This window comes from Populus alba, chromosome 9 (assembly GCF_005239225.2).
Source record: "Populus alba chromosome 9, ASM523922v2, whole genome shotgun sequence".
In the NCBI taxonomy this organism is placed as follows: domain Eukaryota; kingdom Viridiplantae; phylum Streptophyta; class Magnoliopsida; order Malpighiales; family Salicaceae; genus Populus; species Populus alba.
The window spans coordinates 1,234,950-1,261,047 of NC_133292.1; the positions used below are offsets into that span (position 1 = coordinate 1,234,950).

A 26,098-nucleotide genomic window follows, 5' to 3' on the forward strand; every position below is an offset into this window, starting at 1 on the left:
ATTTGCCTTTCCAATTTCATCATCATCATCATCTCATCACTTGGAATTTTGATACTATCATTTATCTCATGAAATAGAGAAGACATTTGATATCATTGGATGATGGATGCCATGAGTTTAGGTTAGAGAACTATGCTCTAAATTGTGATATGAACCCTTTGTATATAAAAACCCAAAAATCTACAAGGAAGCTTGAACATAATTCCCGAAAGCTAAAAATTATATTTGAGATAGAAAGCGTGATACAATAATTACCTTAAACTAGGACATCAACACAATTGGAATTCAAATCCCCACAGACGATTAATGAATCACAAATGAAAAATAAAAGGAAGATCGTGAGAAAATAATTGTTTTTTAAAAAGTCAATTTCAATTCTTTCAAGAACTAAAAAATATGAGTTTTCCTCTTACACACAAATATTATTCTGAAATCAAAGTCAATAAAGAAAACCTAAATAAAAGCTTAATAATACTATTTATAATAGGTAAAAAATATCCTAAACAATGTTGAAAAAAATAATAAAAGAATTCTGAATGAAATAAAAAATAATAATCATAAATCAACTAAAAAACTAATACAAATCCCGCATAGTATCTTATGGATTTTATTACAAGGCTTTCCCAATGTCTAATTGTTATGAAATTTTAAAAGTATATAAAACTAGACTCTTGGGATCTTTTGGTAAAATTCCAGCCTGATTCAATGGTCAAATTTAAAACTATGCTTAACATAAAATTGTATATTAGAAAAAATTAGCCCAAAACCGACTTAAATATCCTTGAATAATAAGAATTGTTGCTCTCGAATTTAACTCCTAAATAAGTATGAAAATATTTGTAATAGTTGCTGCCATTTGGTTTCTTTATAGAAGATGGAAACTTCTAAAAGATTTTGTAAAAGTATCCTTGTAATGTTAAGATTAATTGCCGTCTCTTATCTTTCCTTTTAGAGAATAGAAAATTGTTCAAACAAGGCTGCCCAATTATGCTGCTAGCCTTGAGCCAAAGATGGGGTTGAGTTGAGCCATTTTTACATATATATTAAGTTGATTATAGGCTGCCCCATATGTGTTTAAGTCTTCTTGAAATTAGCCTTGGCCTAGATACTTTGAACAAGCTCATTAATGCCTCATTTAACTCTTTGGTCTTTGGCATTATGATTAACTTAATTAGTATCTCTAGTGGATCCTTTGTGATGGTGAGATGATCCATATCATTTTTTTTTGTTTTAAAAAAATTTGACCTCAAATTGTCACCTTTATCAAATAAAGAGAAATCATAAATATTAAAAGTAGCACTAACATCATATTTATTTGGTAAATTCACTCTGTAGGTGTTGTCATTGATTCTTTCAAGGATTTAGAATGGATTATCTCCTTAAGGCTGCAATTTTGATTTTTTATAGGCCAAAAACCTCTCCTTTCGTATTGATATATAGCTAAAAGGGATCAGTGTTTTACTGTGGACTGCACTGTGCAGTCCACAGTAAAACACTGATCCCTGCTACTTTCCGGTTTTGTTTTGTTTTGTTTTTTTTTTTTTTTTTTTTTTTTTTTTTTTTTTTTTTATAACTGAGCTAATTTTTTTTTTCGTTTTTTTTTTAACTTTTTGCTTTTTGCCTTTTTTTTTTTGTTTTTTTTCTTCATTTTTTCTTTGTTTTTTTTTTAATGGATATTTTTTTAAAAAAAATTTGTTAATGTTAAATTTTTTTGTATCTTAAACTTTTATAACACGTATTCCGGATTTAACGAGTTAATCCAGATTTTTTTTTATGGTTTTTCTTTTTAATTAATTATGGATTAACCTGGGTTTCATAGATTAACTAAATTAATTATGGGTTAACCCGTCAATTTTTTTTTTATGCAGTTATCAAACTTTCATGACGCGAATCCCAGGTTTGACGGGTTAACTTGGTTTGAGGGTTAACCCAATTAATTCAGATTTTTTTTTTTACCTTTTGCTTTTCTTTTTTTTTCATTTTTTATTTTTTTTTTAATGTTAAATTTTTTTTTCTATCTCAAACTTTTATAACACGCATTCCAGGTTTAACGGGTTAACTCAAATTATTTTTTTTGTTTTTCTTTTTAATTAATTTTTTTATTTCCACAGTAAAACACTGATTTCTTAGTCGTTTTTTTTTTTCCAGTTGTCTTAGTTTTTTTATGTTTTTTGAGATTTTTTTTGCTTCTTCCTTTGTTTTCTTTTTTAACAAATTTTTTTTGTTTAGTTTAGTTTATTAATGTTTAATTTTGTTATTTAGTTGTCAGATTTTTATGACACATTTACCGGATTTAACGGGTTAATTTGGTTTGACAAGTTAAAATAGAATTTTTTTTTTTGCTTTTTATTCTTTTTAATTAATTTTTTTCGTTTAGTTTAGTTTGTTAATGTTAAATTTCTTTCTATTTAATTATTAGACTTTCATGACACATATCCTGAGTTTCACGGGTTAACTTGGTTTTACGGGTGAACCCAGTTAATTCCGGGTTGACCCGTCAATTTTTATTATTATTATTTTCATAAATGTTTTTGTTTAATTTAGTTTGTTAATGTTAAATTTTTTTTTAGTTATCAGACTTTCATGACACAGATCCTGGGTTTAACGGGTTAGCATGGTTTGACGAGTTAACCGGGATTTTTTTTCTTTTTAATTAATTAATTTTTGTTTAGTTTAGTTTGTTAATGTTTACTTTTTTTTTTTTAGTTACCAGACATTCATGACACGAATCCCGGGTTAACTTGGTTTGACAAGTTAACCAGGAATTTTTTTTGCTTTTTTAATTATTTTTTTCGTTTAGTTTAGATTGTTAATGTTAAATTTTTTTATATTTATTTTTTTTTCTTCTTAGAGGTTTTTTTTTTCTTTTCTTTTTTTTAATTAATTTAGTTTATTAATATTAAATTTTTTTCTAAGTAGTTTTCGGCTGATGCCTTTTGTTTTTTTTAATTAATTTTTTTTCATTTAATTTAAATTGTTAATGTTAATTTTTTTTTCTATTTAGTTATCAAACTTTCATGATACGAATTCAAGGTATGACGGGTTAACCCAATTAATTCATTTTTTTTTCTCATTAGTTTTTTTCTTCCTGTTGGTTTTTTTTTAACTAATCTATTTAATTATCACACTTTTATGACACGACCTTGCAACCAAACCCACGTCCAATGCTATTGGATCTGGTATTGTAGTCCAGACACTTTTAAGCTAAGGGTTAACCCAAGTTTAATGTTATTATTAATATTATAAACATTACTCTTGGATCAGGTGATATAACCAAAACCGAGACTCTTGGGTATAACTTTACAAAAAAACTTAACACTTTTAGATCTTGACTATTTTTGAAATGCAAAAAATAATTGACCCGCGGCATCGCGCGGGGCATATAACTAGTACGTATCTAAAACCAATCACCTATTTGAAAAACAACTCGTTTACATTCCTTATTTGTCTTGGAATCATATTGATCATTCTTCTTCTTTATATACCGTTGTACACTCATGGAGTATTTTCAACATCTATGCTTTTTTATTTCTATCAAGATTAACCATTCCATCAGTATGTAAAGGAATAAATATAACGAAGTTAATGGATTAAAGTTGTAAATGATCTCAAATGGTGAATATACTTTCAGGGGCACATATATGAAAAGGGTTCCTTTACATATTGATGAACACCAAATCCATTGCACCGGTTTGGATCATGAACACCAAATCGATGTATTTTATCGTGAGTTGTAAATTTTTGTTGGACAACCAACCATAGAAGAAAAGATTGCCTTTGAATAGCTTTCTTGAACCACACAACATCATGCCATTCAATCTCTTGTTTTCAAGTTGCTGAGTTGCTCTTAAGCTACTTTGACTGAAAACTTTTTATTTGGGAAATCTAACCAAACAATCTCATCCATCTTCCCTGCATTCGGCTTAACAATGGAAGGAATTTCATCTATAATAAAGTATCATCCAATCGCTTGAGTGACAGATCATCTCCATTCTGAGTTACTTATCAACGTATTAACCATCATTTTTTTTTTCGTACTTGAATTGTAGATGAACCTCTCTCCATAAAAGTCAGCTAGGAGGCTATGATGGTACTAGTCATCAAACTATAGTGAAGTTTTCATTTCATTCTTTTCTTTATCATTCGAGAAAAAAATGTTAAAAGATTTGACGAAGATGAAAGGAAGCAAACCATTAGTCATGGTGCAATTGTCAAGCCAAGTAATTATTGCTGTTGATTTTTTTTTTATTGTGGCAAATCGTATGATGTGTGTTTTTTTGTCAATTGTGTCAATTCATGTTATCAAATTCTATTGCAGTTTCGAAGAAGAAAGAAAAACTTCGATTCATGCATGTGTGTCAAAATAAATTCCAATCTATTATTAGGAAGAATTTTAGCATTAGACTATTACATTATTATTATTATTATTATACAAGCCAGGGAAAACAAAAGGTATAGGAAATTTTTTTACGATTTGATGTTACATTTTTTTGTTTAGGATATCTCCGAGTTTATTTTGGCATCTTGAATGAAAACATTTAGTGCGAACATGTAAATTGGATTGGATATTTAACTAACTATAATAATAAATGAATTAAGGAGTAACATTGTTTAATAATACTTACTATATTTGAGATAAAATTGATAGAATCAAGAGATTTGATACTAAATTGAGTTTCTCTTTTAATTAACGGGTGAAGCCACAAAGGAGTTCCTCCTCGGTATCATAAAGCATTAGCTCTTATCGTGTGGTGTTATAGTGTACCCAATCTTATTATCAATAATAAAAATATGATACTGTATTTGTATCAAAGTTATACTTACTAGTGGCTTTAATTTATAAACTTGTTTTCTGTGATGGCATTCATTGCCTGGGATTATCTTCTTCACAAGAAGTTCGAAGGCGAAGAAGGAGTGTTGAAAGAAGAGGCGGCAGCCTCACATCCTAGTGCAAGAAATAATTCTGATAGTGACCCTTCCCCGAGAAAGGAGGCCTTAGTCTAATCTTTTGAACAAGTGCAAGAAATATTTCTAAGCCTTTGCCGTGAAGACCAGAATCCATGCCGGCTATTGGTTTTGCAGCCTAACATTTTTAATCTTGTTTAAGGGGTCATATCAATTGCAAGTTAGCCATGTTCAAAGTTGCCTAAAAAGCTGAACATGCCCGCTACTGTGTTCACCATGTTTCTGCTAATAATTGACTTCAGAGTTCGTACTTTCAATTGCTTTTGATTTTCATTAATCCATCTCGATTATTCTGTGTATAGAATTTGTGTTCTACGATCATAATAAATACACATGATTAACTACTGCTCATGGCATAATAGCAACACAGAGTTGTACTCCAGCATTTCCAAACAAATCCTAACTCACCTAGCTTTGATTAGCTAGCTTTCGTTAGGATGGGAACGGATTCACTCTCTATAGTCTATACAATTCATTGATGAAGAATCCTGTATTCAATTGCGTGCTTCAATCATTGCAATGACGGGTCCCAAAATGGTTGGTAACAGTTGACATGCTAACGTATCTAAGAAACCTTAAAAGAAAAAAAACAGGGGAACCATTGATTTATTGATCATACTTTGCTTATGTTTTCATTGTTAGGGTTTCCTGCAGTGATTTAAGCATTCTGCAGGCAATTAGTGTTGTATATATGATATTTTCATGTTATGGGGAAACTTAAGCATCCTTGCACTATTTGAATTGCTTCAGGAAGGTAGAAGTTTATGCTAAAATAAACAAGCAGAGAGTGGGGGGCAAAGAACAAAGATGTGGTTGGTAGTATTAAAATAGAGAAGAGGTGAAAACGATAAGGAGTAAAAACACAAGATTAAGATAAATTAGACTCAGATAATCATACTAATATAATCATATATCACACAAAAAGCAGATCCTGATTCTGATTTGTGGGATCCATTCAACCCGACAAGCAGGTCTCTCAAACCTTGTGGTTGTTGGCTTACCCATCTTCCAAACCTAACAACTTCACACCAATCAACCACTGTTTTTTTTTTTTTTTTTTGGATTTGAAAGGCCTCTCCCTCTCAAATCCAAACGCTTCTTTCTCAAAACTTGCACGCACTCTTACAGTTTTGCTTGACTAGCTAGGCATAAAGATATCCAAGTTATAGTTACTTGCAACAGGAAAGTGAAATCATCAAACCCCCTTTCACATCATGGAACAAAAACTGAAATGTGAAGAAGATAGAAAAAGAGACAAAAATCTCCACCCAAAAAACATTGGCCAAAACAAGCCAAGAACAAGGCCATCATCTACTTACTCTTCTGTTTTGTCTTCACTTCAGTCAACTTAGAATAGCTTCTCTAAACAGACTTCTGTACAAAAATGCTAGATCAGGTTCATACCATCTTGCAATTCCATTCCTCACTAATTTTCTTCCATTCCTGACTAATTCTCTTAGTGATATATTAAAATGATATAAATATATAAAAATTGTGAAATAATAACTTAGTGGGTTGCGTGGGTTGTCAGTGGAGGACTTATGTTTTGATACTTGGTCTTTGTAGGAGAATCAGAGCCATCACAGCGAACCCTTTTTCTATTGCAACCATTAATGTTGATAAATGAGTCTTGGTGGATGAGCTGAGGTGCGGGTGGGGGTGGTGGTGAAGGTATGGTGACAGGTGGGATCTCAAAGGACTCGAGTGGTGGTGGTGGGTGTCTCCATTGAGGAAGTGGTCCGGCTAGAAGGAGAGTCTGTAAGAGGGGACCAGCTTTCATTACTGCCTGTAAAAGCTTTCCCTTTTCAGGTAATGGCTTTTCAGGAACTAACTCAATTGCTGCTTGGGGGATAGTTTGTGGTGCTGCAGGTGGGGGCAATTGGGATGGTTGTGGAGTTTGGTCAATAACTGGAGATGAAACAATGCTCTCTTCACAGTCTGATGATGAGAAGCCATTGCTGGAGTCAATTCCTCTTCTCGGTTCATCTTCAATGCTGGAAATCCCAGAGAGAGGAGCATTTTGGTGATGTTGTGGCTGCTGTTGGAGCAGGACTTTCTCAGTGACAAGTCTCTGACATTTCTCTTGTGCCTCGTCTCTTTCTCTGATGGCTTTGATCAGTAGATCCTTGAGATGGAACAACTGGTCATCTTTCTTTCTTAGCTCTTCCTGAACTGCTACCCTTGTTTGCTCCAGCTCCAAAGTTGTGTACAAAAGGGAATTCCTCAGTTCATCCATTGTCTGCATTAATCAATGACTAATTAGCTCTTGTAATCCAACAAAAGAAACCTCATTTTTTAAACTTGAGCAGAAAACAAGAAAACCCCATCACAGAGAGCAAAATCCTCAAAAAACATAATAAATTCAAGAAATGTGTTACCTTTCCCTGGCAGTAGTAAGCCCAGCTTAGAACAGAACCTCTTTGGCTGTCCATGATTTTCTTCACTTGACTTGTGGAGTGGACTAAAGCAAAGTTTTTTTTTTCTTTCTTTCTTTCTAATGGAGGGGGAGAGGGAGAGGGAGGGGGGGTTTTGAGTGGTTTAGGTAGCTCTTTTATAAGAAGTTGTTGCTATCTAAGTGCACTGTTCTCTACATACGTTCTCACTAGGGGTTGGACAAAGGCACAAGAAGCCAAAGGCCATTGATGCCAATTTTCTAATATCCTATGCTTCCTGTCTTTTCTCTGCAGCAGCGGCAGAGTAGCCCGTTTATTTTTATGATTAAACCTGTGTTTAGTTACTGGTGCTTCCCATGCGGATTTGTAAAAGAAAAGGCTATAATTTATAGCTATTTTTCTTACCACAAAAACTACAATCTTGCCACACACAAGTGAGCAGTTTGTAGCCGTAGCTGTATCGGTGGGCAGAGAATCCACAAAGTAGAGACAGGAATCAAGAAATAGATTAGCGGGAAGGACTCCATCTTGTAGAAGCAGCAGCAAATCAGTCTACTTTTTCTAGCTGCTTGCATATACATGGAAAAATGTTGAAATAAATATTGCTGTTACCTTAAAACTATGCAAAAAAATCTTTTACTCTTCGGGAAATTCCATGTGACCAGTCAATTTGTGACAAACTCATTTGGAAAGGCACAAAGTCTAATTTCCCACTAAATCTTTGAAAAGATCTTTCACAAAATTATGTAGCATATACAATCAAAGACAAACGATGTTTTCATATTTATTACATTTAAGCAATTCAATCCAACCAATATCCACCGAAATACATTTACTATGTTAAAGCTTTTTTTGGGGTGAAAAATATTAGCCACACGATACATAAATTTTACTTAGATGTTTGCCCAATTTTGAAAAAAAAAAAAATTATTAAAAAAAAATTAAAAATGTAAAGTAAATAAACCAAAAGACTTATTGGTTTCTTTCTTTCTATTTTTTTCTCTCCTAGATCTACGATATGAGTTTTTGTTTATTTTAATTCCAACCGAGCACCTTAGGCAAAATTGTATGTCCCATGGCTAATATTTCCCAATTTAATGAGTTTTAACATGGTAAAATGGATTTCTAATTTCTATTTAAAAAAGAACCAAACTTCTCGAGCTTGATTCAAAAAAATATTCATTCTAGCTTTCGATAGGCAAGAAAACAATCCAAGCATGATTATATTTTAAAGCTCAATAAATTTTATGAACAAACTTAAACAATATATATTTTTGAATGATCATTGTTTTTAGAAAATAAGTATTACTAAAAACAATATTTTATTTTATAATGACTGCAAAATAACCATGAGATATGTATAAAATGAAGGTGTTAAATTGACAGATGAATATTTTTTGGCATTATAAAAAATAAATTTTAAGTCTTAATCTTTGCTTAGAAGGTCCGAAAACATGATGATAATTCATTAATAGGTGAGAAATGATTGCATTCATACCCAATATCCCTAGACCTAGTAGAATATCATGTCCATATAACATGAGTATAGTTTATTTCCAGACCCAACATCCCTAGTTATAGCTACGAGCCAAGCCCAATATATATATATATATATATATATATATATACTAGACCCTATGCCCTTGGGCCTTACTGCATGATGAGCTCAATAGGGTGCAGGTTTGATGAGCTGCTAGGCTCAACATTCTTGAGCTTAGCTACATGTTAAGCCCAAACAGACTTGAGTCTGACAAGCTACTAGACCTATTACCATTAGGCTTGGCATCGTGCTGGTCTTGAATGGATAGCGGTCTGGCGAGTTGCCAGACCCAATTCTATTGGGCTTGGTAATATGGCAAGCCTAATTGAGCATGGGTCTAGTGAACTACAAGGTTCATCGCTTTTAGGTTTGGATGCATGCCAAGCTTAATCGGGCATGATTCTAGTGACCCTCTCAACCCATCGACCTTTGAGTTTGTTTGCGTGCCAAGCTCAATTGGGTATGGATCTAGCATGTTGTCAAACCCAAGACCTTTTGGTTCAGCTATATGTCAAGCCCAATTGAGCATAAGTTTGGCTCGTTGCCATAACTATTAATTGTGAGCTTGACAATATGCCAAGCACAAATAGTTTAAGGCTTAGAGATCAATATAGGTCTCATGTTGGGCTATAAGGCTCCATTTGCTTATTCTTATGATATTAACATAAAAATATTAATGTTAGAAATATTCGTCTCTTATCATCTATTAATATTAATATAAGGATATTCCATCTTACATTGATGTTTGTGTAATGAATTTTTATCCCTCGTTAATGTATGTATAAGGGATATTAATAATTTATTAATGCTATTAAGAGAAAATTACACTTCAACCTCTCCTTTCTACAAATGACTAAGATTTATAGACTATAAATACCTCTAGAACCACATAAGTAAAAGGTTCACAATCTCTATTCTCTACAAAAATAAGAACAAATATTTTTGTTCATAAAAATAAATGTTCATTCTCTCTTTATTGTAACTATTTACTTAAAGATTACTAACTTTATCATTTGAAGGTTTTGAAATCCGATAAAAAATAATTGTTTTGCATGTTATAAGTTTCTTACAACAAGCTACAAGTTTTATAACCATGAAGAATAAACTATCTTACTAGAATCTATGATTAACTCATAATCTAACCGTTAAAAAACCCATTTCTAAGCACTTTCAATTTTAAAATATCATCATAAATGATTTTAATATCCAAATTGAAGTTAATATAAAGTATTGAAACAAAATAATTAATCATATTAAAAATATTTATATGCCTTTGATATTTCTTTTATGTTCGTATACAAACTTGAATTTTAAAATTATCTTGGAGTTTAATATGATACTTGAGCTCGACTATAACTTGATTAATTTATATAATTAATATTGAATATTATAATATTCAAATCTTAATAATTAGAACATTTTTAGTTACAGTTTTTATTTAAAAAAAGTACTTATTTGATTAAAATTATTGTGAGATGTGTTTTACCTGAATAATAAATAAAAAAATATTTACATAAATATAAAGTTAATTGTTTAAGTTTTTACGAAATCAAGTTTTGAAACGTAATGATGTGTACAACCGAGATTATGAAATAAAAGATATTAGTTTTTTTCTTTGTGTGCATGAGTAAGAAAGTCATGATAAGGGTTAACTTCCACAAATTTATGGAGATAATGGTGTGGGATCGAACTCTTCAAATTACTTGCACGGAAAAGAAAAAGATACCAAAGTGTTTAATTATTTCCTACGACTTGTGAATGAATCTATGACGAATGTTCATTCATCAAACAAAACGGCAGATTTTCTTCCCACGTGGGCTGCCTCCCTCAGCCATATAAATTAATTCCAAAGTCCAAATTAACCATATATATATATATATAAATTGTTAATTTTTAGTCTTGATGTGAACATCTTAATTCTTTTCTTTTTTCTTTCAAAAAATACCCATAAACCAGTATGAATCCCCTGAAACAAAAACTATTGGAACCATTGGTCACCCCTGAAACATATGATTAAACCTGATCAAGAAATAAGAGTGATGGCTAAGAATCTTGAAGATAGTTACGTTTTTTTTTTTAATGCGCTGCTCGTTATGAACATTGCAAGGCGATGGTAAAACATTAAGCCAGTTTGAAAGTTACTATATATATATATATATATATATATATTAGGTAGGATTCTTTCACTCGGAAGTTCGAGGGAACTTTTGTTTTCAAAGGGTTTAATTTGAAAAGTTGAATGATCTAATTGCTGGCAATAGTTCTTGGTCTTCTGGTGTTACGATCATATCTTCCTGTAGTAGTTCTTGGTCTTCTGGTGTTACGATCATATCTTCTTGATCTAATTGGTGGAATAATTTCTCTGTCCGTCTCTCTGAGTTGGCTGTCAACAAAAGTTCAACTATAATACTTAAAATATTTTCTATATATTTTTTATTTAAAAAAAAAAGTTATTATTAACTCACTACAAAACACAAACTAATAGACGTTAATATTAAAAAGTCAAGGAATGAAGTAAATTTCTTTAACCAGGAGGACGTTAATCCTTAGAATTACTTGTGGTCATACTAAAAGTTAATAAATAGTATAAACTTTTCGAAGTTAAAGCATGGTTGAACTGTGGATTATAGTGTTGTATACCCCTCATGAACTAGGGCTGATTATAATATTTAATCAGTACATGTTGGGTGGAACTTGAATATATTGAGATTATAGGTGGGATTAGCACCGTCTCTAGAAGTCGTTGGAGAGAATTCACACGAGGATTTTTCAAAATCTGATGATTTTTTTGCGGATTTAGGGAGCAAATAATCGCCATGTCTTTTTTGACAAACACATACACACATAGTGAAATAATTTATTCATTAATGGTGCTCTCATTTTTGACTTGAGAGCTGCCTTGCATGTGCCTTTCGTTCTCGCCATAGAAACACATTCTCAATTCAAACCTTGCATGGGATGTGGGAATTCATAATCTGTGCAAATTAAAACCTATCCTCCTCTCCCTTTCATTTTTCACAAAAGGGAGTCAATATGATACGCTTTCATTGGTCAGGAAAGGGAGCTGGTAACCAAACTTTCCCACCAATATATGTCCCGAGAAAGGCAAGGGACCCCTTTCGGACAATAAAGTCCTCCTCGTTGGGAAGGAGGGGGCTTCTGTCTTGACTAATTTGAGACCCTCCCTCCTGCAAAACAAGCCCTTAAACATGACATTGTCGATCGATCGCTAGGTCTTTTTCTTTTTCTTTTTCTTTTTCTTTTTCGTTTTTTTTTCTCCCCGAGTTTCGACAAAGGGATGGAAAAATCCAAACCAATCATCCAAAATTTCTAAAGGGAATAAACATGGGGGCCGCGCCTTTATGTCACATCCGAGGTTTTAGTTATATGCTTTGGCATTTATGTTTTTTTTCTCAACTTTCTCAACAAATTAACCTGCATATGCGAGTTGCCCTAGGTGAAGACAAAGGTTGGCATCGGTCCAACTAAAACCAACCCACTACTTGACACCCTAACCTCCCTTCACCTCACTTTTCTCGAACCCAATGCAAAGGGTTCATCAGTTGTTACTATGACCATGTGTTTTCTATGGTTCTTCTACTCTCTCTTTTCTTTTTCTTTTTTTTGGGAGGGGGATCCAACGTCGTTTTGTCAATATAAGGTTTGGTTCCAGAGGCACGATGCATCATTCCAAGAACAAGTATTATGACGCATTCTCATGTTTTAATTATCAATCTAATTTTAAAGCAGTTTAGAAAGTTGATTATCCAAAAAAAAAAAAACCAGTTTAGAAAGTCTTCAATTTTCTAATCTAAATGTTATTGATACTTCAGTTTAATTAGTTAAATGGAACTACTCTTACAAATAGAGGTTTGAGACACCCTTTTCTGCCACAGAGATAATTTGATAGTAAAAATTAAAGAGACTTTTCATAAGTTTGATGATGTGTGTTAAAAAAAAATCAAAGTAAATATTTTTTTATTTTCTAATCAATAAAGAAAATCAAAAGTTTATTGGGAAGCATTTGCAAACACCAATGTTGGATAGAACCAAATTAAAAGGTGAAAACAATATTGGTCACAGATAAAAAAAAAATAGTGGAAAACAATATTGGTCACAGATAAAAAAAAATAGTGGAAAAAAAAAATATTGGTCACAATATTATGAAGTTGGAGCAAAATATAGAAACTTTTTAATAAGTTAGTTTTAGATTTGATAATTGAGTTTGGTTCCATCCAATAAAAATGAGTGATGTATTATAAATCTTAGTGTTAATTTCTTTTTTAAGTATTGTATGTAGAGTATGTTTCTCTAACAGTACTCCTCTCTTACCCTCGAAATCTCATTTTTTGATGCTGTCTAGTGACTTGAGTTCTAGGAAGTTTACTGGACCGTTTGCTCTCATATGATATTATATTTGATAGCTGAGTTGAATTTAATTTAAAAGACTTGGTCTTAAAGTGGATGGTTTATTTTCAATTATTTTGTTTAATTATTCCATGTGGGATATGTTTCTCTCTAACTTGATGCAATGAAAGCATACATGGTGGTCTCATAACCTAATTAACAGCATGCTTAATCAAGTTTGTGCTGAGTAATTTTCCCATTTATTATCCCAAATCTTTCATATGTTCTAGTGAGGAAGAAGGTAATTTATGGCTATAATTCTTCCAAAAAAACATGGGGGTTGGGAATCGGATCCATTCTAAACAAAAAACAAAGCACTGCTCTTTAAATGATTGTGGGGGTCATGTGTTTTCTAAAACGGGACCGTTGAAGGATGTTATATACAACATATATAACCTTTCAATGAAATCTATGTGCTAGTGGAGAATGGTCAAGATACCAGCTACTAGAATTAATGATGTGTGGATGGGTAGCAATTGTCTGCCAACCCAGTTTTCTAGACTATATAACCTTTCAATAGATAAAGGTTTTTTCAGTGGCCAATATGGGTATATGGGTTGATTTTTCTTAGATTTGAAACTTCAGACTTTTCAAGAAAAAGAAATTAGCCTATTTAATTCAATATTTGACCTGCTATCCAAGGTGATATTAACTAATGAAGTTGGGGCAGCTTGATTTGGAAAGCATTTAAAGTACAACAACCTTTTTTTTCTACAAAAATTTAGAAGATTTTTCACTGATAATTTGTATGGATTATTATTAAAGATAGAATAATTGAATAACTTATAATTTATAACAATTCAGGTTTAAAATAAATATTTAAAGTCAGAAAAAATATCTAATTTTCAAATAATTTTTATATAAATCTTAAATAGCCTTAAATTTATGTAATGAGATTCTTTTAAAACTCCTAAAAAACATTAAATTTTACAATTGCAGCTGCATGCGTGAATTTTAGAAAACCCAACATAATATCCATCATGACAAGTGACTGTATAATCTGACGGCTACAACAAAAATTCCATGATCTCTAGATTACCAAAAGACCACTATAAATTTGCCAAAAACCCACTAGTTAACTTCTACAATGATGAGTGAAAATAATTACATATCCCATGTTATGTTTTAAGTAGCAAAACTATGTCTTAGCCCATAAATGGTTAGTTTAGAGTTTTACGTTGCAGGAGTCCTGTTACAGGCTTTTTTATAAAAAGGTGAGCATATTTATGTTTGATTAATTCTATAAAGATATTTTAAATCTTGTTTTTGATATAGATGCGGTGGAAATCTATTTAAATATAAATGTAAAACCATAATGTTTCCGATGGTGAGCCTATTTGTAAAACTCGAGTAAGAAAACCACGAGCCCCCCAAATCTAAGGTCATTTCACGTATACACTGAGTGAAGTTTGCTGTGTGCATGTGATGGAACTGATTTTGCAAATCTTACAGCAAATCAAGATTTAACAGGCTACCCATAAAACTAAATGCAAATCAAATCAATTAGATTGCTACTACACACACACAATTTTACTTATAATTAAGGGTTACATCAAGGCTAGATCATAACATGCATCGAGCTCATGAGGCTGTGCTTTATAAAAGTCTACAAAAAAAAAAAAAAAAAAAAAGGTGGGGTCTTAACGGCTAATACCTGTCGGAAGGGACCTGCTAGAAAATCATGGATGCCACCTTTGTTTAACCGTGTGGGGCCAAAGAAAACGATCAAAGAGAATCAAATGCTAAAAGCTTTTGGTGGGTCGTCAATTCCATCCCACATCAGATCATGTTCTTGGAGATCTTTGGAATCCCATGCACCAATCGGTCGCTCCACTAAAGTTAAAGCTTCCTCCGACCCAAATCTTATTAATTACTATTACAACATTAATTACTAACATAAAATATATCCTCTTTTATCCTTTTCTTCTTCTTAAAAAAAAGCAGTTTCCAGATTAGTTTACATCTACTTTAACTAATCTCTTAAAATCCTAAAATTAATAACCATGTAAATTTTCAATGGCCCTACAATTTGTAGAACTTAAATAGGTGATCTCTAGAGAGTAAATTCAAAGCTGACTAGTTAAGCTGCATCCATCAAGATTTCTTCTTCTTCTTTTTTTTTTTTTACTTTTTTTCTTTCACGATAAAAATATTATGGGATTAGTTTACATCTTTCTCAATAATCTTAAAGATACATTTCTTATATTAACATGTTGCATTCAAAGAAGATATCAGTCGATCTTAATATTGAATATAAAAAAGTTAATAAAAAAATAGTTTGTATTAACCATTAAAGTATTCTCTTAAGATATTCTCTTAAAGAATAACAAATATTTTATTTTTTATTGTTATTGTTGTAGCTATCATAATATATATTATAGGGGGGAAATGGCTTTAGGGTTTCTTGAGATGTATCCTATCTAGAATTCAAGTCTAACTTTTGGTTACCAAGAATTGTTTGGATTGGTTTAAAAAGTTAAAAAAAAAAAAAAAAAACAAATTAACTATATCTCAGTACAAAACAAACACTAAATAAGTTTAATCTTTCCTTTAATTTATACATGCTAACTAAGTGCTTCCATTTGAGCTACTAAATTAAATTATGTTCAAGTATATATGCTCTAAAGGATAATTTTAATTTCAAATCATAATATTTTTTTTCTTTTTTCCCCCTTCACTTTATTAGCTCGTATAAGAGAAAAATTTACCATGATTTGGCGCTAAAAAATTTTAACATTTAAAGTATATTCATAAGAAATTAGGTATAGATTAAGACTTTTCCAATATGGTATAAGTAACTACTAAGGAATTCTAAGATATATTTGTAAGAAAACAACTTTTTTTAAAAATGAATACACCAATTTTGATATGGATAATTTATTTAAACTATGATAGAAAAAAAATTTAATGTGCTGGAAAAGGCAAGATTTCGATGATAATTCACAATGTTAATATCTTCAAAAGAATAAAAATAGTTAGACTTGACATAATTTAGATTTACAAAACTCAAGAAATTTAAAAAGTCTTAGTTATTAGTCCGTGATGATGACTTGACGCGGTTTGGGTCTCGAAGTTTGATAAAACGACGAGCTAGTTTGTCCGTTTCGTTCCTTCTAAGCGTGTTAGGATGGTTGATTAGTAGTAGTTAATTACTATGATTTAGGGTTTGCCACGTGGCTCATTCATTTCTATATAAATTTATGATAAATACTTGGCAACGAAAAGGACACCCTTTTATTATTATTATTATTATTATCGGGATTGGAGACAGTTTTCAATGCAAAAGGATGGAGACTTCTTGTACTAAAATCCCATTTTTATTTAATTAATATACTTGCAGGGTGAAATCTTTTTATTAGGATAGCAAGCTAAGTTCTTCTGAGTTATATTCATATTCAAACTTAAAAAATCTATCATTTTCTTTGTCTATAATGACCATAGTGTTTTACTGTGAATTGATAATAATTTTAAAACCTAATCCAAATTGATTTGGAGTAAAACATGAGTTACAGGTTATGAAATCTAAGTAGCTTTTTTAGAAAAATTAAAATAATATTATTTTGATAAATATTTTTTTTAACAAAAAAAAGTCAGTTGATTGATGGTTAGGCTAGACTGAGATAAGATTAAGTCACCAAATCAACTTTATTTTTTTATCAGGTCAACTAAATTTTTTTTTATTTTTTCTTTAACTTGGATTAGTTCAAATCTTGGATCAACCAGGTTTTGGATCAATCCGTCAACTTGATTCAGATTTTTAAAACAATGGTTATGATCGTATTATTATATTGTATTATGTTATATTAAGTTGTGATATTTAATATATTTAATGATGAGATTGTTTGAGCAATATTATTATTAAAAATGTAACTTGAATTTAAGATTTTTCTTCAAAATTACTTCAGAATGTCAATTTTGTAAATTTTAAATAATTTAAGAAAGAAAAAAAGAGCAGTCAAAACATTACACATGGTTTTTTTAAGTAAATAGAAATATTATATAATGTAATGACTATTAATTAGGAGTATTCTATCTCTAAATTAACTTATGGAAGTTTCAATTATACTACTTTATTTCTTATAATCTCCTAATGAAGGTAACGTCAAAGCTAAGATGCAATGATTTCATGGGTTCTCTTGATTCTTTAACACATGAAATATTCTTAAAAATCAATTCTTGTCAACTTAACAATTGTCCTCATAAATTATTCTATGATAACTCATCTTTATTTTTATTTTTTAAATTTTTTTTTAAACAGATGTTCCATCACTCTCAATTGGGCACCGTCACCTCAAAGCAACATCCACCCTCAGAAAAAGGGCAAAAAGAGAGAGAGAGAGGCGGGATCCACACGGTTTTTCTTACTATAAAGAATTTGAGTAGTGCTCGTCCCATCTATGCTCGGTTAGTTTGCTCGAAGAATTTTTTGTGATTAAAGCAAAAAACCTAGCTAGAGATTATAGATGACTCGAGGTCTTTGCTAGCGTGGCTTAAAGCTGCTCGCAACTAGGGCAAATATTTGCTCACTCCCCACAGACTGTTGCTTCAACACGCTCACTCAACTTGTTGCATCTCCATTTTATTCCAGATATTTGTATAAAAATGGATAATGTTTTTTATTGGCAATAACCTTACAAATAAAGAATAAAAAAACAGTCCTCACATTCAAAAATCTGTTTTTACTATATTATAATTAAGGAATTCAAACAATATTTGCTTCAAATACAGGACTATCAGGATGAAGTACCATTTATAGTCTATATAACCTTAGGGTTATTTTCGTGGACACTAATTAGAGTTTATTAATATTTATAAGTCAACATTTAGTTGAATATTTAATGCTTAAACATGTTACAAATTCCTTGTGATTATCTTATAATATTGGTTCTTATTATTTTTTGTAAGTGTCATAATAAATCAAGATATGTGTGTGTGTGTGTTTATATATAAACAACTTCTAACACAATAAAAAAAAACCACAAATCATTACACTATCCACAATCTATATATTTTTTTTATCATAATAAAAAAAATATAAACAACTGCATAGATTAGTCTAAAAAAATCAATATAAAATTAATCTGACTTGATTGATTTAGTTAAAACAATTAAAATAATATTGTTTAGACTTTTTATTTTATTTTAAAAAAATACTTAAATTAGCCTATTAAACCAGTAACCAAACCTTGCATGATTCAACCTCGAATCGGATTTATAAATATGGTTTAAACTCGAAATCTCTTTCCGAATAAACACTGTTTCGTTTCATTAGAGAGCACATAAGATGTCTAGTACCCCTATTATCCCAAAAAAAGTCTCAGTGTGGGCTGTGGCTGTTTTTCACTTATTTATATTAGCTTCGGGCTTGAAATATCACGTCCTAAACTGAAGTGACGGCCCTGGCCGTCATAGATTCATCCATGGAGTGGTCTTGCATTGCCAATCCATAAAATTCCAAGAAAAAGAGAAGGAAATTGGCTGCTTGAACGCTTAGGATATGATCAATTCATTTACCTTTAAAAACTCTTTCCCAACTAGATCAATCATGAACTTCTTGCATTGCCAATCCATAAAATTCCAAGAAAAGAGAAGGAAATTGGCTGCTTGAACGCTTAGGATATGATCAATTCATTTACCTTTAAAAACCCTTTCCCAACTAGATCAATCATGAACTTGTACAACAATCGATAGACAACACAAACACCATTAATCTTAGGTTACAAATGTATTTTTGGAAAACGTATAATAATAACTCTTATAATCAATCCTCTAATGTTGTTGGACATTGTGGAATTCTGCTCATTCTCTGCGCATTTTTACATTGAGTGGAACTTCTTTGTAGGATTGCACCTTCTCAGCTGCTCTTCGTGATGGCCTTCCAATGGAGGATCTATGCGATACTTGCGCTTCGTTACTTGGCTTACAAATTTCTTCCTTCGTGATAGATGATGAAGTTGGACCATTTTCTTTCAGTGATTTATCACTTGAATTAGAGACTGGAAATCTAACATCCTCAATCTCGAACAAGTTCTCTGCAGGTTCCCGCTCTTGTGATCTGCTAGCAGCAGATTGCCTTCTCACACAACGCCTGCATGGAGAAAATGCAGACTTGACGGTTGAAACCCCAAAAAAATGGGTGAAGAACTTGGCAGTGGACATTTTCGTGCTAACTTGCTTCTAAATAATGTTCTTAATCTCTAATATAGTAAGCAAGCCTTTCAGTTGGTATAATACTACCCTAAAGAAAAATGGTTTTTCTGCATATACTTGCAAAGTTTCAATCTCATGGCTAATGGAATGGTGTATTCAAGCCCCAGTTCAAGTGCAGAAGTATTTAAGATTTGCTTGATGAGAAAGCAGTGGAAGTGAACCAACCTTTTGGTTTCAGCCTTCTCTTTTTCTACAGTTTGTCGATTTGTAGTGGAAGGGCCCATAGCTGCAGGTTTCATTTGAGAGTACCTTGTGTCAGCAGTTGAGAAACAAAAGAAAATACCTGGTGTTCAGAAGCCATTTTAGGTGAAGATTCTTACATCGACTTCTTGCTGTGCGCCTTCTGCTGCGACTACAATGTTTGATATCATTGTTAACAGCTCCTGGCACACATTCCTCCTCTTCTATCTTCTCCACTTCCTTGTATCAACAATGTGAAATCAGAAGTGATAAAAAGTAAGAAATTATGAATGGTTTAAACAATTTTGCCGACACACAAAGTTGAAGAGACTCACCTGGGAGACAACATTTTGACAATTCATTTCTGTTTTTCCCTGCATAACAACAAGATTCATTAGCAATGACCTTAAAGGACACTTTCTTTGAATCAAAACGAATGTCCAGCACTAAAATATGTTTCCTTGATCCCTTTCCTATTTTGTTTGAGATTATCACTGATTGGAGTCAAATTTGCTCCATATATATACGTTCATGTTGCTTAAAGTCGCTCAATGCAACTATGATCAGCGGAAGTAAGTCATTCTACTATACAGCCAAAGAGAAGAAACATATGGCTGAAATTAACCAGGAGAGGCATTTCTAAACCCATACTTGAGATATATATAGTTTCCAGACAACTCTTGGATTGCAATCATTTACAGAATATATCAATGAAATTTGGTTTATTCTGAATTAAACAAAGTCCTAAAACAGTATTCTACTTGTTTCTACTTTCTATATCACTCGCTAATCTGATTGCTATGAAACATAATATGCACAGTTTGTGTGTTTTCCTGTTGCTGAAACATAATATGCACAGTCTCAAGCTCTTTTAATGGATTATAGAATGAAAACTGAAACTAACCTGTGGTCCTAGATTCTTTGCTTTAAGTAAGGCTTCTTTGCAAACAATTTCATGTTGTAGTGCTTTCAGCTGAAATGATAATAACGAATTCTGGAGTCAGGCATAAATCAAGGACAGGATTCCACAAGCTGAAAGACCAGAATTCAAGGCAAGCAGTAGGTGTTGTTTCAAACGAACTCACCTTTTCTCTTCCTAAATTAAGCTCCTGTTAAATAAGAAAGAAGGCATAAAATCAATATCACTCAAATATGAGGTTAGGTTAGCTTTAAGTATTAATGCAAGGAAGAAACATACTGCTAACATCTGGCTGTTTGATTGAGCAAGATTCCAGTTCTGCGCCTGCAATTTCTGATAATTCATTCGCAGATCCCTCAATTTATTTCCACTCAATTCTATGATTTTACTGTTAACAATCATAGTTAAGAAAATGCAAATCCATCCAAATTATAGTCCACAAAGAAAATGTTAGAACTTAGAAGTTAATTCTTTTCTTAGATCTCTTCTCCCGAAAAATGAAAGGAGTAAAGTTTCTTACTTCTCCAATTTCCCATAATTTTCTTTCCCAACAACCAAACAAAGGAACACACCAAAGGATACTTTCTCTCTTCTACCAGTTTCAGCAGCATTTCTTTTTCCTGTTTCACCTAGAAAAAGAAAAGGAAAAAAAAACAAAAACCAAAGCAATTCCTTTATTATACTTGCATAAACATCATTTAAAGAACGATAAAAAAAAAAATGACATGCATACCTGAAGAAGCTGATTAATTAAGTCTTCATTGGATTCAGAAATCTGGGACTGCTCTATCATGAGGCCAACCAATTTGTGTTGTGCCTGAGTGTTGGTAATATCAGAGAGTCTTCTCCTCATTATGTTACCAAATGATGATCTTTTTGCCATTCTTTCTCCTTTCATGCTTATTTAACTCTTCTTTGACACCCCAACAAAGGAAAATCAAGAACGTTCAATAATTTCAATAGAAATGGAGTGGCTGTTTTGCTTTGGGTCCAACTTCGGTTTGTAGGGCAAAAATAGGACGAACAAACTTCAAGAAAGATTATTTGATACAAGAAATTTAAAGGTTTCAAAGTACAAAAAGAGAGAAGGGAATCAATCAGTGAAATGGGAAAGTGTTTGTTTTTCCTCTTTTTCTTGAATTTGAGTGAGGAATAAAGGGTTTGATTCAAAGAAAATGAGAGAGGAAAGAAAAGAAAATACAGAAGAAGAGAGCCCGTAAGGAAAGAAACATTAGGTTATGGACCGCAGGTTTGGAGCTTTAACGGCTTCCCGAAGCTAAGCTCCCCGAAGTATCCGAGCCTCGTTTTTGAATTTCCGAACCTCCTTTGCAACCTCTTCTCCTTTTTTCTTTTTATAGAATTTTCTTTTTCTATCATTCAAAGTTGAATTTTCTTTTCCAAATTACCAGGTTCTGGTTCAAATCCTTACAACCCTTTTTTTGTATGCACATTGATTGATATTTATTTTAATTTTCTGTTTTTTTTTATGAATTGAATTTATGTAATTATATGAGTGGTTAATGCACTCCACCTTGATTATTTTCTTAAAATAAATAATAAAAAACAATGACTTTAGACTTCTTTTGTCTCTTCATAGACATAAAAAGAGAGGAGGAAGGGACTTCTAATTGCTTCTTTGTTCGAGACGTGCCATCATCAATTGAAATGAGTTTTGTATATCTATAAATTCGAGAACTTTGAAGGCTAATTTTACTACATAGGTTTGTTACATTATATGACGATGAACTTTTAAGGCATTGGTTACTTAATAGAAAAGATAAAAACAGACATAAACATATTTAACTAAAAAGATAAAGATATAAAAATAAAATAATAAATTTTTTATTTTTTATCTCTAAAATATATTTATAAAAACTTTTAATTATAAAATTGTCAAACTAAGACATATAAAAATAAAAATAGTTATTATTATAACTTTAAAACGTGAACCAAAACAAGGTTCGAATCATGAATTATAGAAGGATTAACCCGAAATTAACTTCATTTTTTAAAAAAAATTGTTAAAACGATATCATTTTGATATATATATATATATATATATATATATATATATATATATATATATATATATATAAGTCAAGGTTTTAAACCCATGTTTTATACTGGGTCAACCAAATTGTAGGTCAACCAGGTTTTTTACCTAATCAAATCAGGTTGACTTATCTAATTGATCTAGGTTTTATAACTAGAGTTATTATATAATTATTAATTTCAACACTTAATATAAACTAAAATGTAAAAAATATATATATACCTAATTATTAGCAATATATATTAAAGGTAAAAAAAATTATATTTTATTTTTTCTACCACTAACAAACACAGTTCTATCATTATTTCTTATAATATCTTGTTTTCTTTGTTTTCATTATCTCAATCTTTTTTATATCTTTTATACCAGGATAGTAACAAAATGTTAACTTAAAAGACTTTTTTTTTTTTTTTTTGGCTATAACATATATTTAAAAACTCATCTTAACATTTCATTTCTATTATATTTAATTATATATAATAGTTCTATTGTATGGAATTAAATCAAATCATATATTTAGTAAATAATATTTAGAATGTGAACTTATTCACATTTAATAATAAAGTTATAATTATATAATGAAATAATTAATAATGCATTCATCACAAAATGATGTGAATAAATTTAGTAATATTTAAAACAAGTATATATTAGTTTGGTCTATGATATTAGGTGGTGGAGTTTAAAGTTTAAATATTTTGGTTATTTATTTAAGTTTTTTCATAATAAAATCCATGAAAATATATCTAAATTATAATAGAACGGATGGTATTTTTTTTTTAGAGAAATAATCATGATTGTTTGGGTCTCAAAAATGCTGATAGATCAACTACGTGGTGTTAATAAAAAAAAATATTTTGATATGGGACAAGGTTAAATGGAAAGCATGAATCAATCAGCTTAGTAAGGTACTTTATTCTATATTTTCCTGTTCGCTAGACTGATTTTTTTTTTTATTGTAAAAAAATGATTTTTAAAGGCTGCTAGTGTATTTTACAAAACGAAAAAAAAAAAATCAGAACTTGACTATTGATCTCTGAGTGACAGTTAATACTTTATTTATTTTAATGGTAATAATTAAATAAAAATTAACTAAATAATATATTTAGTTGAAAATAAATTTAAACAGGTTTACATGAAAATTATTAATAAACATAAAAAATTAAATGAAGAAATCAATCAGCAAGTCCAAGATATAAAACAAGTGGACTTAGTTTTTAAGGGTTATTTTAGTGCAAATTATGTAAAATCTTATATCTAACTTGATAGTACAAATTAAACAACTTAGAAGGATGTAATCGGAAAAGAAAACGACGTCAACCCATTTTAACTTTTCAAACTCATGACCCTAGTTGATGACTAAATTGGAAGCACCATATAAGAAAAGCTACTATTTTAAAACTTGACTTGACCTGACGGGTTGACTTGCTTAGACCGAGGTGAATTTCAAAAGAAATTAGAAGAGAATTGATCTAGTGTAAGATGGTCAAAAACCCAAGTTGACCCATATTTCAGTTAACCCATGGCAACTCCAGTCAAAATAGAGTCAAAACTTTGACTATTTTTTTTTTTTTTTTCAAAATGGTATCATTTTGAATTTTTTATTTATATAAAAAGATTTGGTTGACTTGAGTCAACCCGCTTAACCTATGACACGATAGTTGTCTCGGATTGATCCCGTGCAGGGCTTATAAATAATGGGAAAAAACCAAGAAGACCAAATTTTAATAAATCAAATGTCGAATAATAAAATTAAAAAATATATTCAAGGATTAAAAAAAATAGCAATTAAGAGAATAAAGACCTAATTTGAAGAAATGAGAGGATAAACTAAAATCTTGAATTAAAGGGAAATAAGAATGAGGACCAAACTATAAAAAAAAATCAGGATTTTAGATCTAAAGATGAAATTGAAAACAAATTACACTAAGAATCAAAATTAGAAATCAAAATATTGAGGGTCAAACCTTAACTATCATCAAATATTGAATGAAAAACAAGATGGAAAAGAAAAATAAAATTCACAAAATAATCCAAAACAAAAATAAGAATCAATAGAATAAGGACCATAATAATAATAATAATAATAATAATAATAATAAGATCATGAATCCAATGATGAAATTGAAAAGAAATTAAAATTTTGTAAAAGAGCCAAGAATCTAAATTATAAATTAAAAAATTGAGGGTCAAACCTAAAACATCTTAAAATAAGATGAAAAATTTGATACAATTAAAAGAATAAGGATCAAGTGTGATAAACTTAATAAATAACACACTTTTCTAATTTCTAACAAGGGCTACATATTTTTCAAGGTTGAAGAGAGAGGGAAAAAAAAGGAAAAAGAAAAAACATCACCGAAGCTCCAACATGTATTTGGTGGCTACACGCGCCGAACCATCATGAAGGGAGCGGCAAGACACATTGAACAACAACCTGAAATGTGGTATTCAGGCACTGGAAGGTGTCGCATACACTGTCCAAAAAGCGTTGGTGCCTCCAATACGCTGGTGCATGTATCCTTTTCCTTTTTTTCTTATTTAATATATACAAATACTAAATTGCCCCCGACCCACACAATATTAACGAAAAAACATAATAAAAAAAAAAATCAAAAAACCCCTTCAATCTTAGTTTTAGATTATTTGACTTTACGGGGCATTTCAATAACTACAGTACACCAAAACGAAGAAAAAATTGAAAATGCCCCTACCCTTATTGTTGAAAATTCAATTTTTAAGAGTATTTTAGATATTATAGTATGCATATTAAATATTAAAAGACTTATTTATTCTCATTCAATCTAGTAATAGTAAATGTTTATGTAAAAAATACTATATAACCCTAAAGCATGCTATAAAACTTAAATTATTAAGGAAAAAATAATAATTTTACTAAAAAAAAAATCACGTAAATGAGTGTATGCACAATAAAACATGGAGTTTTTTTAGCTTTTATTACAATGTATCTGTAATTTCTGCATATAATCCTTCCTCCGGATTCCATAATTCAAGTTGTGGGTTTTTATTTTCCCAAGTTTTCAAAAAAAAATAAAATGTCCTTCTACTTTTTTAAGAGGGGATGCTGGATGCCTGCCATCTCCCATAAATGGCCTGCTATGAGAACTCCTATGCATCCAGGGCATACATCGTCCTAAATTTAACTTTCTCCATAAATACAGAATGGAAGCCATCATTATATCCTTTGCCTAAAATTAACTTAACATGTCATTAACACCATGTATTTGTTAATTTCACTTAAATGGAACTAATAGTTAATTGCCATCTAATCGTTCTATTAATTGGAAATGAGATGAACTCAAACAAACAATTCCCATATTAGATGAATAATGTTAAATGAACTAAAATTTACGGCTCAAAAACCCATAAAAACAAAAGAATTCTTCGAATATGATTATCGGTGATTTGGT

The 26,098-nt window shown here is 30.8% G+C and overlaps 3 protein-coding genes across 3 annotated transcripts; all 3 read right to left on the reverse strand.

The window, feature by feature from the left end:
• Positions 1–5,833: 5,833 nt before the first annotated feature.
• LOC118034778 (uncharacterized) lies at positions 5,834–7,709 on the reverse strand. Its single transcript, XM_035040178.2, has 2 exons — positions 7,344–7,709; positions 5,834–7,204 (listed from the first exon to the last, which is right to left on the reverse strand). The coding sequence occupies exons 1-2, from the start codon at positions 7,395–7,397 to the stop codon at positions 6,473–6,475; spliced, it is 786 nt and encodes a 261-aa protein (XP_034896069.1). The 5' UTR covers positions 7,398–7,709; the 3' UTR covers positions 5,834–6,472.
• Positions 7,710–18,887: 11,178 nt separating this feature from the next.
• Positions 18,888–20,528, reverse strand: LOC140955970 (shugoshin-1-like). The gene is made up of 4 exons (XM_073411545.1): positions 20,031–20,528; positions 19,836–19,935; positions 19,681–19,741; positions 18,888–19,393 (listed from the first exon to the last, which is right to left on the reverse strand). The coding sequence occupies exons 1-4, from the start codon at positions 20,088–20,090 to the stop codon at positions 19,105–19,107; spliced, it is 510 nt and encodes a 169-aa protein (XP_073267646.1). The 5' UTR covers positions 20,091–20,528; the 3' UTR covers positions 18,888–19,104.
• A 19-nt stretch (positions 20,529–20,547) lies between these two features.
• Positions 20,548–21,820, reverse strand: LOC118034776 (SHUGOSHIN 1). The gene is made up of 5 exons (XM_035040177.2): positions 21,348–21,820; positions 21,197–21,243; positions 20,894–21,002; positions 20,781–20,804; positions 20,548–20,668 (listed from the first exon to the last, which is right to left on the reverse strand). Exons 1-5 carry the CDS (start codon positions 21,510–21,512, stop codon positions 20,567–20,569), a joined length of 447 nt encoding a protein of 148 aa, XP_034896068.2. The 5' UTR covers positions 21,513–21,820; the 3' UTR covers positions 20,548–20,566.
• Positions 21,821–26,098: the final 4,278 nt, after the last annotated feature.